The sequence below is a fragment of the Microcaecilia unicolor genome, unplaced genomic scaffold (genome assembly GCF_901765095.1).
Source record: "Microcaecilia unicolor unplaced genomic scaffold, aMicUni1.1, whole genome shotgun sequence".
Taxonomy (NCBI): domain Eukaryota; kingdom Metazoa; phylum Chordata; class Amphibia; order Gymnophiona; family Siphonopidae; genus Microcaecilia; species Microcaecilia unicolor.
Genome location: NW_021963013.1, coordinates 365,162 through 378,806, shown reverse-complemented (window position 1 = coordinate 378,806; position 13,645 = coordinate 365,162). Strand labels below are relative to the sequence as shown.

Here is a 13,645-nt window from a genome sequence, read left to right as displayed (position 1 = left end):
ACTCACTCTGCTGCTCCCAAGTATCTCTCCACACTCGTCCTTCCCTACACCCCTTCCCGTGCACTCCGCCAACTACCACACAGTCGCATCTATCCCACTAGTAGTCAAACTGATGGAGAGTTTGGTGACCAAACAGCTTACTGACTACATGGACAAGTTCTCAATACTACATGAATCACAATCAGGATTCCGCCCCCTCCATAACACTGAAACCATGCTTGTCACTCTCCTGGCCAAATTCAAGCATGAAATAGGTACAGGTAAGAGTATACTTCTCCTCCAATTCAACATGTTGAGTGCATTCAACATGGTAAACCACAATATACTACTACGACTCCTAGATCACTTCGGGATTGGTGGAAATATACTTAGTTGGATCAAGGGTTTTCTAACCACCAGAACACACTAAGTAAAATCAATTTCAAACATATCACCACCGTGGAAAGCAGACTGCCGAGTACCTCAAGGATCACCATTATCACCAATACTCTTCAACATAATGATGATCCCACTGGCCAAGTCCTTATCCAATCAAGGCCTCAACCCGTTCATCTATGCAGACGATGTCACAATTTACATTCCCTTCAGACACGATCTGACAGAAATCGCCAATGAAATCAAGCTCGGTCTAAACACCATGGACTCATGGGCAAATTCATTTCAACTGAAACTGAACACTGAAAAAACACACTGCCTCATCCTCTCATCCCAACACAATAAGTACAAACCCACAACCATAAACGCCCCAGACCATACCCTCCCTATCTGAGATAGCCTAAAAATACTCGACCGCAATCTTACACTTGAGAGCCAAATAAACTCCACTACAAAGAAAATGTTCCACTCAATGAGGAAACTTAAACGCGTAAAACCTTTCTTCCCGAGGGAAATATTTCGTAACCTAATGCAATCAATGGTACTAAGCCATGCAGACTACTGCAATGGAATCTATGCGGGATGTAAAGAACTCACAAAGAAACTCCAGATTGCCTAAAGCACAGCAGCCAGGCTGATATTCGGTAAAACATGATTCGAAAGTGCCAAACCCGTCCGAGAAAAACTGCATTGGCTCCCAATCAAAAAAAATATTACCTTCAAAATCTGCACCCTGGTCCTCAAGATTATCTATGGCGAAGTCCCAGGATACATGACAGACCTCATAGATCTACCAACCAGAAACAGAACCAGATCATCACGAACATACCTAAACCTCCACTACCCAAATTGCAAAGGACTCAAATACAAAGAACCAATGCATCCAGCTTCTCCTTTATAAGCACACAACTATGGAACACATTGCCAAAAGCTGTGAAAACAACCTACGACCATCTAAACTTCATGAAATCACTAAAAACCAACCTGTTCAAAAAGGCATACCCTACTGACCCAACATAAATGACTAAACTCTGCAACACAGCAAAACCAAAGATCGTATTGAACACTATATAACCTTCCCTCTCCTCGACCCCTATTGTGCCTAAAACACACATACCTTTATTCAACCACAACATCACCTTGTATTTGTTCCTCTACTAGACTTGGCGAACGCCTTTACAGTACTACGTAGGCCACATTGAGCCTGCAAATAGGTGGGAAAATGTGGGATACAAATGTAATAAATAAATAAATATTGCACTTAAATTGTAATCTTGTCGATACAATCTGTAACCAATTTATTACAGAATCATGTAAGCCACATTGAAGCCACCAACAGGCGGGAAAATGTGGGATACAAATGCAATAAATAAATAAATAAAATTTAAAAAAATTATCTGTGCAATGTCATTAGCCTCATTTTCATGGACAGGACATAGACATTTTTACAGTGCACTCATATAATAGTTTGCTTAATGCCACCTGGGTTGTCTGGACAACTTCCTGGTTATTGACAGAGGGTCATTGCTTATCATGCATTGACCACTTTCAGAGAGCATTCGAGTTCTACGATTCTTTGGGATATACACTTGTTTTGTGTGCTAACATATACAGTGGCGTACCAAGGGGGGGCGGTGGGGGCGTTCCGCCCCGGGTGCATGCCGCTGGAGGGGGGGGTGCCGCGCACCAGTTGGCTCCGAGTCCGCTCATTCCCTCCCTGCTGTTCCCTCTGCACGGAACAGGTTACTTCCTGTTCCGGGGCAGAGGAAGCAGCAGGGAGGGAACGAGCGGACTCGGAGCTAACAGGCATGCGGCACCCCCCCCCCCCCAGCAGGTAAAAATGCACCTGGGGGGGCCGCGCTGCACCTGGGGGGGGGGGGGGCTCATCGGCGATCCGCCCCGGGTGTCAACCAGGCTAGGAACACCACTGAACATATACTATAATATCTCCTCTCAGAACAGCTCTAGCTGTGTCCCAGAATAAAACTGGATTTTCAATATATTGCTGGTTATTCTTAGTGTAGGTCTCCCATTTGTTTAGAACAAATTTTGGAACCCTGGATGAATATTAAGATAATAAGGAAATCTCCATATTTTAGGTTGAGAGTAATAAGGGTCTGAGAGCAGGTCTGCCCACACAAGCTAATGGTCTGAGGTTTCCTTGGGACCAATGGTCACTAATCTGACACAGGCAAAGCTGCTATCTCGTACTAGGATGTAGTCTAGACATGAATAAGTGCCAAACGCCCTTGAGAAATGTGTACAGTCTCTCTCTTCTGGGTGTAGAAGGTGCCACGCATCTACTAGGTTCAGAGACCTACAGAAATAACTTAATGATTGTGATGGGGTTTCTGACTGGTGGGCACATGGTAGAGACCTAGCAAACGAGGGGTCCATTGCCAAGTTAAAACCTCCAAGAATGATTAAAGATTTTGTCAAATATGGAGTGCACAGCCTTAATAATTTCCTGTAGAGGGCTGGACATCCAACACTGGGGCTATACACTACCAACCAGCAAGTGTGATTCTCTGCCCTACACTTGTACTCCTAGCATTAAAAATCTACATCTAGATCTTTAAACAGTATGTCTGCCTTATATTGTAATGTTTTCCTAAATAAAATAGCCACTCTACCTCCTTGGTGCCCTAAGGAGGCGTAAAAAGCCTCAACTACCCATACTGATTTGAGTTTCTGATGCTGTGTGTGTCTGACAGTCTGGTTTCTTGTAAACAAGCTATGTCTGCTCTGTGGTGAGGACCCCTTAGTATTTGTTTCCTTTTAATAGGTGAAGTTATTGCCTTCACATTCTGTGTTAACAATCAAAACGTTTGAATTTGGCTATGCTTGACCAAAGAGACCAATAGGATGTATAATTATTAAAATATTTCTAATCCACAAGGTTGATCAATAATTTGTTCACAGTAGAACATCCATAATATAAAACAAATGAAAAGATCCACAGACTGAACAATAAAAGGGAAAACACAAAAATAAAATTACATTAAAACAAAAGAAGTAAAAACTACATATCTGCAAGACTAATAATATATTTTTCAGTGAAGTTTTGAAACAGACCTATTCTGAGTACTCTCAGTGAACCTGCTTTTTAGATCATTTACAGTTTTATTAAATGACACATTAGTATGCCCAATAATTTAAAAGAATATTTTATATAAATACTATCCACAAATAATAATTATTACATCAACTGGAAATTCAGTTGTAAATTTTCTTTTATCCACTCCACTGATTTTCTGCCTTCGTTCCTAGCCTTTTCTGGATTGGAGACGCTTGTAGCATTAAACACCATCAGCCTATCATATCAGCAGAACAGTGATGAGTTTTGCCACAATATGAACATTGAGGCTGTTTCCGAGAAGCCGGTAGCGCTGTTTCACTGTTGTCTTATCTGGAAAGCCTGAAAGAGAGCAGACCCAACATAAGATTATCATGCACTTAACACATGACTTCAGGCTACAATTTTTGCCAACAAGGATTAGTGTTATTTTACAGTGTGATGTGACCCAGTTTTGCAAATAAATGTGAAGAAAATATAAAAGCATTAGGCTAGCATAGAATATTAATGCTGTTAAAAGCAGCAGGCACAAGAGATCTCTAGATGATGCAGTCAGCTACTGCAGTTCTGGTGTGTCAGCAATAAGGGATTTATGAGACTGTTCTTGTAATAATATACTTAGAATCCTTTATTGCTCCACAAGTTCCCTTGCCAGCTCTTTTAACAACAAGTAGGCTAATAAATGACCTTGCAGGAAAGCAGATAAAGTGAGAGGGGTTACACTTAGCTACACACAAGCGTGGCCACGTCAGATAACAGCAGTAGGTCTCAAACATTTTTGTTCATCATATTTCTAAGTATGCTTCATCCCATGATGCACTGGTATTACCCTTCTGTGTTTTGACTCTCAAAAAAGTCAGATATTCTGGGTATAAGATTTCAAAATTGTGAAAGAACAAATAGCTACAACCATGTCACTATGAGGTTATTTTATAAATTTATAAATTCTTTAAGCAGCTCCCATACAAATTCCTTGAACCTCTGGGGACAGTCATGTTTAGAAAATTTTATAAACAAATTCATATAGATAGAATATGACATTTATGCTACCTGTATAATGGAAAGGGAGAACAAAACAAATCAAAAGATTTAAAAAATAGTTCTTTTAAATTTTGGGTCCTGTTTACTAAGGCGTGCCTACAATTAGCACGCACGTGCTAATCGTGTAGGTGCCTATAGGGATATTGTAGGCATGCACATGGTTAACGCAATACATGGTTAATGCGCATTAAAGATGCTAATGTGCCTATAATGCAGCATAGAAAACAGGGTCCTTTGATTGTTAATTTAGTTCATATTTTAAATTTTTGTAAACCATCAATACTAAGGGGGTTGTTTACTAAAGCTTGGCTCAAGTTATCGGCAGCAGGGCCCACTTTGGGTGGCCAAGGGAAGAAGAGAAAACCTTGGGTGGCCTGAGGGAGGGAGAGATGGGGAAAGAACCTCGGGTGTCCCGAGGGAGGGAGAGGTGGGGAGAGAACCTTAGGTGGCCTGATAAAGGGAGGGGAGGGAAGAGAACCTCGTGTGGCTTGGAGGGAGGGAGGGAGGGAGGGAGGGAGGGAGGACCTCACGTGGCCCGGGGGGGGAGGGATGGGGAGAGAACCTCACGTGGCCCGGGGGGGGGGGGGGGGGGGGGAGAGAACCTCACGTGGCCCGGAGGGGGGAGACGGAGGAGAGAACCTTGGGTGGCCTGGTGGGAGAAGGAGGGGAGAGAACCTTGGGAGGGTTAAAAGGGGAGGGAGAAATGTTGGATTGTGCACGAGGGAAGGGGGAAATAGAGATGGAGGGAGGGAAGTGGAGGGAGAGAGAGATAATTGACATGGCATGGAGAGAGAGGAGAGAAGGAAGAAAAAGAGAGGTGTTGGACTCGGGGGGGGGGGGGGTTGGGAGAGAGGGAAGAGAGATAAATAATGGGCCTGGGGGTAGAGGGAAATAAAGGAGAGGGAGAGTTGGACCTGAAAACGGAAGAAGCTGGTCTTTTATCTGTGGAGCTCAAGCCCCTCCAACCAAAGAAATCTGCTGAGTCATCCCCTTCCTCAGAAGCCAGGAAGTCAGTGGGATTCCTCCAGCCACTAACATTTGCACTACCCGAGCATGCTCAGTTTGTGTATGAACTGAGTATGTTTGGGGAGTGGCTGGAAGCACCCTGCCAACTTCCTCGCTTCTAAGGCAGCAATAGGAGGAAGGGGGTTGCTTTTGGTAGTGTATTTCTTCAACTGGCAGGGCTTTAGCATCCCTACCAGGAAAGGTATGATATCTAATGTGTATGGGGGGGGGGGAGGAAATGCATGCCCCCCCCCCCCCCATCCAGTCCATCCGTGTGCCCTCACCATAATTAATCGAGATTAAAATTTCTAATCACGGGATTAATTGCAATTAAAAATCTTAGTTGAAATACAGCCCTATGACTATTTTAATAAAGATATATAAGTGCCTGTTTATAAAACAGTGCCACTATACCTCCTGAAATTGTGGCTAAAATGAGCGGGCTGAAGTACTCATGTAGGTGTGCATTTTATAACTTTTACACAGTTAGGGATTCTGCCCGCATGCTGCCCACTGTAGTAATCTGGTCATGTACAGATAGTTGGGGATCTAGCCAGATCTTGAGATCTCTCACCTTCACCTACACACAAAAGCCAAATCATTAGGCATTTGGACCATGTAACTGCAGCCAATCTATGACAGAACTTAAGCTGGCACTAACTAGAGCCATAGCAAGAAAACATTACTAATATGAGAAAAAAAAAACTAGCTATCAGCAACAAAAATACAACAGCTCATCCCATATTTCCTTATTAAATCACACAAAGGCCACACGTAGATACTGAATAGAATTTGTGATAAAACCGAAACCTATGGTATTCCAGGATTTTGGAGCCATGGATCAGAGTACATTTGGCTCAATACTATGTGTTATTTGTTTACTGGAAAAAAACAAGGAAACCCAATTATATTTATCTTTCTGAAGCCCAACTTGGACAACCTTTGAAGCAAAACCTAATGATGATGATCTACTGTGTCAAAGGATGATTTTATTTATGATTTGATATACTGCCATTCAAACTATATGAAATGTTTGGCAACTAAAAGTTTAACAGATATAAAATAAGGATTTTCCTTCATACATACTAAATTCTTGCGGGAACCCATGAAGCTTGGCTATTTCTCTAGGAGTAAAGTACCGCAGCTGTAGTGTTGATAGCCTTTTAAGTTTCTCTTCTTCTGATAATGTCTCCAGCAACTTAAACACAGACTCCATCTGCAAACAAAGGTAATTTTCTCAATAGGTAATTTGCGAGTTGTTTCTCAATATTCACTATGGGGTAGATTCTGCCTGGAACCTTCACTTGCAACTACCTAGAGACTGTTTCCCCCCCCCCCCCCTCAATTTTATATCTCCATCACTACACCATGTCTGTTCACTGCACTGAGAGACCAAGACCAGAGGCCATGCACCAGGCTCCATCCAGCTACTAATCGTCACCTTTAAGTAATGACCATGCCTCCCCTCCCTCTGTGAGGCTGAATACACAGCCTCCACAACATTTCCATCTCCAGCCAACCTGGGGGGTGGAAGGCATTTAATCAGGGACTTTCTGTATGATAGTGCATAATATTTGCCAGGTATGGGAATAGGCAGACGATAGATTTTATTTCATAAGTTCATAAGTGTATATATTCTGGATTATATAGTCATACATACACAGTGAGCACTGTTTCTGATGGGATATTCTTACTAACTAGGAAGCTCTTTTACTAATTTGCAATACATTTTGCGCTTACTGCATAGTTAACCCAAAAATTATCCTGTGGTAAGTGCAAAGGCTGTGTGGTAAATGCAGGGGGGGGGGGCATGCCCTTCATCCGCCCTGCATTTACCGTGATATCTGTGATGGCTGGTAACATGGTGCAGGCCCATTCAAACAAAAAGCAAGAAAGCACAGCAGAGCCATGGCGGCACCCCCCTCCCAACACTTCTCCCCATGTTCTCTAATCCCTTCCATGTCAACACCTCCCACCCCACAAGCAGGATACCTCGATGCCGATGAGCACCCAATTCAACCAATCTCACCCCCTATGAATACCCAACCCTATGAAAGGCCCCATCCTGACATAAATCTGTGCCCCTCCCAAGGAAGACCCTCCCCCCTCAAGTGGTCCTGTGCAGCAGCGACACCCCCCCCCCCCCCCCCCCACTGCCACCTGACTGTACTGGGATTCAAAATGGTACCAATGACCCTAGTGGGAGTCTCACAGTACTACTGCTAGGGGTTCTCCTTCCATAAACGGAGCCCCATGGAAGGATGAGGTGGGGAGAAGGTAGGCCTCAGAGGAGGGACAGAGTTTTATGTTGGAACTGTTGAAGGGGGTTGAGTTGGTTAGATCGGGGGGGGGGGGGGGGGGAGGCGAGATTGGTTGAATCGGGGGGGTGAGGTACTCATTGGAGGGATGGGATTGGTTGGCATCAGGAGATTGGGTGCTCATTGGGAGGGGGAGGGGGATTGCAGCTCTGATCGGGAAGTTTAGAGTAGCACCACCATGCTTTCTCTGCCAGTAGGGCAGCTGCACTGACTGCCTCCTCTTGAAGAGGTAGTAAGTTCAGCTGCACTATCAGAACTTGTGCGACAGCTAGTGCACGGTACTGAGCCATGCACTAGCTGTCATAGCTAGCCAAACTTCCACTTGCTCATACTACACCCAGACCAGGCTCACTCCCGCGTTAGGCAGCTAATGCCGCAGCAGTTGCCTTTTTAATGCAGGAGACAGTACAGCAGGTTTGTGCTACTGTCTATCGCATGGTAAACCCTGCATTAGTTGCTTAACATAGCTTAATAAAAAAAAGCCCATAATGGCAGGCTACCAGAAAAAGCAAACTCACACCAAATGTATAATCAAAAAGTGGAGTTCGTATGTACATAAGAACATACACATCACCATGCTGGAACAGACCAAAGGTCCATCAAGCCCAGTATCCTGTTTCCAACAGTGGCCAATAAAGGTCACAAGTGCCTAGCAAGATCCCAAAAAATAAAACAGATTTTACACTGCTTATTTATTTATTTATTACATTTGTACCCCACGCTTTCCCACACATGGCAGGCTCAATGCGGCTTACACAGTAACAATGAATATACAATTTGTAGTGAACGTAATAATCATGGGGTTAACGGATAAGTAAATTGAACATAGTAGAATTAGGGGTAGAATTAAATTGAACATAGGAGGAATGAACTGTGGATTTTCTCAAGTCCATCTTAATAACTGTTTATGAACTTTCTTTTTTAAACCCTGCTAAGCTAAATGTTTTTTTACCACATTCTCTGACAACGGATTCCAGGGTTTAATTACACACTGAGTAAAGAAATATTTTCTCAGATTTGCTTTACTTAGAAGATTCATTATGTGCTCCCTAGTCCTAGTATTTTTAGAAAGAGTAAACAAGCCAGAAATATGGTCCAAACTCTACTCAAAATTAGTAACAATGATAGGGGCATCAAAGAATGTTGGATGTACAAGAAAGGATCCTGAAAACTTCTATGACCATTTCATCTCCCGTAAATCCAAAATTCTCTGATAACCTTATCATTATCATCATTTTAATGATTTTATTGTTATTTTTTGTAGCGCATGTATTAATTTTGAACAGCTTTTGGACCACATTTATTGCCACACAAAGTCCACTTTCAGCTTGTATTGGATGCATTTTTATTAAAATAAAATGTACTGCTGCATGACATGGTTAGATAAACAAAGTCAGAGGGTAATTCTATAACGGATGCCTAGATAGCTTTATATAAGATGTAAACCACTTTGGTTATACCACAGACAGAAGGCATATCAAATGGTTTATTTTTACCCCTTCCTAGCTTCCCAAATCTAGTTACGGTAAGTGCCTACTTGAAGCCTATTCTATGGGTATAATGAAAAGTAGGTGCCTACTTTTCTTTGAAGAATACTAGTGCAAGCCACCTTAAATGTATCTAGGCTGGAAGAAGGGATATTTCACCAGCCACAGAACTGGTGCAAATGCGCACGCCTAGACTACCAACCCACACTTGACTCAGAAATGCCTACCTGCAAAGTACATGCTATCACATCTTGGCACATACCAACAGAATACCACATAGACAAAAAACGGTCATTTACGAGCATATGTTCTTGCCATCTAAAAATAGGTGGCTCCTTATAGCATTACCCCCTCACTGTCCAGAATCAGAGCCTCAAAAAGGGAAGGGAAATAGGACTTGATATACCACCTTTCTGTGGTATTTTGCAACTACATTCAAAGCGGTTTACATATATACAGGTACTTATTTTGAACCAGGGGCAATGGAGGGTTAAGTGACTTGCCCAGAGTCACACGGAGCTGCAGTGGGAATCGAACCCAGTTCCCCAGGATCAAAGTCCGCTGCACTAACCACTAGGCTACTCTTCCACTCCAAAAAGGAGAATGGAGTGGGATTGAGATTTGATATACTGCCTTTCTGTGATTATAATCAAAGCGGTTTACATGTTATATACAACTGCTGCTATCCAAAGGCTGAGGAAACCGTCTTCACCATTATTTATGTTCTTCGATATATTAAATCTGCAAATGATCTACTGCATTTATATGACAAAACGAGCTTCAAATTTGGGTGAAAGTAGAAATCTATATACAAAACATTGAAAATAAAAACAATGTGCTCTTTTTCTTAACCACAGATCAAACTGACTCATGTCAAAGAGCTCAATCCTGGAGCCAAAATCATAAGAATAAATATCCCCTTTCATGAGGGGCAATCAGCCTTGAACTCGTTTTATAGAAACCAGCATACCAAACTTAAATGGTGGCACATCTTATTGGCCTGTGATGAAAGTTTAGTAATGAACACATTCTTATCTGAAATGAACCCACAGGAAGGAATCACTGAACCATGAAAGGAGAAAACAAAAGACTTGTCTAACAAAGGGTCTCATACTAATTACATTTTTCATGACTTGTTCATTACAAGGAAGCATTATTTATATCGGCCAATCATTCTGTGATCTGGAGCACAAATACAAAAACCACAAGGTGCGTCGTCACACAGCACTACAATTAAAATGAGTACAAATCAGCACCTTGCAAATGTAACTTCAAAAATGTTATTAACTTTAGTATAAATTCCCAATTTTTAAAGAGTGATGCTGGTTCAGTTGTAGCATTTTTTTATTTTTTCCTTTACTTTTACAATGTGGCATGCCAATTACTGTGAACCGCAGGTCTTCCTATTTTTGATCTACATTTTTAATATGTTCTTATCCTGATAGTGATGACACAGAAAAGAGACTGGTGTTTACTACTGGCTGCTGTCAAAATGTGGGGAATGGGGGAGAATGGGACTTAATATACTGCCTTTCTGTGGTTAGAATCAAAGTGGTTTACATATTATATTCAGGTACTTTTGTACCTGGGGTGATCGATGGTTAAGTGACTTGCCCAGAGTCACAAGAAACTGCAATGGGAATTGAACCCAGTTCACAAAGCCTGTTGCACTAACCACTAGGCTACTCCACTTGCAGCAGTGACAAAATGAATGGCACATGCACATAAAAACTCAAAAACAGAAAAAAAAGGCCTGTGCAGAGGCACACAGAACAACACAAACAGCAAAGGTGATTCAAGGAATAAAAAAACAGATGGGAGATCACCAAAATAAACTTTATTGAAGAGGGACCCACCCAACCTGGCCAAATTTCGGCTTTGCCTTCATCAAGGGTTACCAAACCCTTCAAAACAAAGTCTAAATGTTCACTTGTGCAGAAAAAACTCTTCATCTGCCAAGTATAAAAACATCTCCTGAGAGGAAGTGACGCCAGCGCTGAGAGATTGCAGCCTGATTCCTTAGCTCCATCGGAGCAACAGGAGAAATTAAAGCTAAGCCTGCAATTTTCGCCGGTTCACTCCCAAATCTCACCTTTGCAATTGTGCCAGTGATGGCAGTGGGGAAAAAGCTTGAGAAGTTTAAGTACTGAGCTGAGACAAGGGCCTGCAGCTCAGGAATGCCGCAGAAAAGACAGTGTTCCGGAACAAGATGGCAGAGGCGGACATAGATTCAGAACTAGACCACATGGAAATCGTGGAGAGCAATGGAGAGCTTACAAAAAACTATGTGGCCCACTGGTCCAAGGAATTAAAAGCAGAGCTGCTGGTGGTGTGGAAGGACATACAATCAGCGGTATCGGAGCTGCAGCTGGAAATGAGAGAGATCGGAAGCTGCCTAGAACAAAGCAAGAAGGTGGAAGGCCTGGAGGGTGATTTACAGGCTATGAGGGAGGAACTACATGTGGCGAAAAAGACAAAGACAGATCTTCAGGCAGTGTTGGAAGACTTGGAACATAGGACTAGCCGCTGCACCTACGCTTCAAAGGCATACCAGAAGAGGATAAATACAAAGACTGAGCCCAGGTAATAAAGGAGCTCTGTGCCTCAGGAGAGGGAGCAACGGGGGATTTGGGGGCAGCTACTATTAAACTTGACAGGGCCCATGGAAGTTTGGGGCCTCTGCGTGAGTCTATGCCCCGGGATATAATAACATGTTTTCATGATTTCACTGTGAATGAAACGGTGTGGAAGAAAGCCAGGAATCTCGGTGATATTAAATGGGACTTGGTTAGTCTGTCGGTGGGAAAGGGGGTGGGGGAGCAACACCGGGCCTTTGGGTGGGCTCATATAATGTTAATGGTTTAAATGACCCAGGGAAACGAAGCATTATATTTCGTAAGCTGAAACATATTCAGGTGGGATGTTATTATGCTCCAGGAGACTCATATTAGGAAAAGAGTACTTAACCATCATGATTATAGTAAGTGCTATACTCATGTGGATCCCCGGGGGAGGGGGAGAGGGGGGTAGTGATCTATATATATATTAAAAAAAGGTATTCCTTTCATAAAAGAAAGTGTTTTTGAAGATGGGTTGGGTAGGTGCTTGGCTGTAAGGGGATGTTTGCATGAACAGAGGGTAACATTTGTTAATCTTTATGCTCCACACAGGAGACAGGGGGATTTTTTTCTATTCCCTGCAAGAGAACCTTTCCCAGTTTGTTACAGGGCTGATGGAGCTGGGAGGGGACTTTAAATTATCCTTAATGGCTCTCCATCATTCTAAGGGAGGGAGTGGGGTCAGCTTGGCACACAGACATAAACTTCTACAGTTGGTTAAAGAATTAGATTTGTTGGATGTTTGGCGATTGAAACATCTGGGGCAACACTCCTTTTCTTTTTACTCACATGCATGACAGACATACACAAGATTATATGATCTGGTATAGTCGTACTTTCTGGGAACAAGTGCAAGGATCTAATATTGAAAGCATACATGCCTTTGATCATGCTCCAGTTTGGATTCGGCTGTGGGGTTAGAGAGAGACATCATACCTATTGGAGATTGAATGAACACATTCTGTGAGATGCCAAAATTTCAGAAGAATTATGTGGGGTTATTAGAAACTACATGGAATTGAACAATACGGGTGATGTATCTGATGGGACCCTATGGGATGCGGGCATCTTATTAAATGGAGGGCGAGGCAAAAAATAAGAAAGGGAAAAGTAAGAGTTGGAACTTCGCACACAATTAGTACGATTACAAATCCTACATCGGGGGGGGGGGGGGGGGGGGGGGGGGAGGCTGACACTCTAGCACAACTATAGACTTGTAGAACTGAGTCAAAAAGGTTGCAGGTGGAACAAATGAAATTTTATAGGCGTCTGACCCGGAAACATTTTTACAAATTTAGCAATAAAGCAGGCAGAATGATGGCTCTGCACCTTCGGAAACGTCAGAGCCTGCAAATAATTACAAAGATCGAGGGGCTGGAGATTATAATAGAGTATCTCCAGCCCTTTGATCTTTGTAATTATTTGCAGGCTCTAACGTTTCCGAAGGTGCAGAGCCATCATTCTGCCTGCTTTATTGCTAAATTATCTATTATAGAGATGAAGAGATTCGGGACCAATTTGTCAAGTTTTGTAAAAATTTGTACAGTAGAGGGAAAGGGGTACAGAAATCAGAGATTTGCGAGTATGTAGTCAGAGATGGGATAATGGGTTTACAAGATGACGAAAGTGAGCATCAGGAAGCCCCCATAGCTCCTGAGGAAATTTTTAGAGTTGTTAAAGGTCTTAAAGGTGGAAAGGCGCCAGAGGTTGATGGATATACTGCAA

The 13,645-nt window shown here is 42.7% G+C and overlaps 1 protein-coding gene across 2 annotated transcripts in view; it reads right to left on the bottom strand.

Moving 5' to 3' along the window:
• Window positions 1–3,430: 3,430 nt before the first annotated feature.
• LOC115458734 (tRNA (cytosine(38)-C(5))-methyltransferase-like) overlaps window positions 3,431–13,645 on the bottom strand; it is a 144,393-nt gene continuing 134,178 nt past the window's right edge. For both annotated transcript variants that reach the window (XM_030188558.1, XM_030188560.1), the window contains 2 exons: window positions 6,584–6,713; window positions 3,431–3,793 (listed from right to left, as the gene is read on the bottom strand). In XM_030188558.1, the coding sequence (XP_030044418.1) occupies window positions 3,693–3,793; window positions 6,584–6,713 (231 nt within the window). In that variant the 3' untranslated portion in view covers window positions 3,431–3,692. The remainder of the gene's footprint in view (window positions 3,794–6,583; window positions 6,714–13,645) is intronic.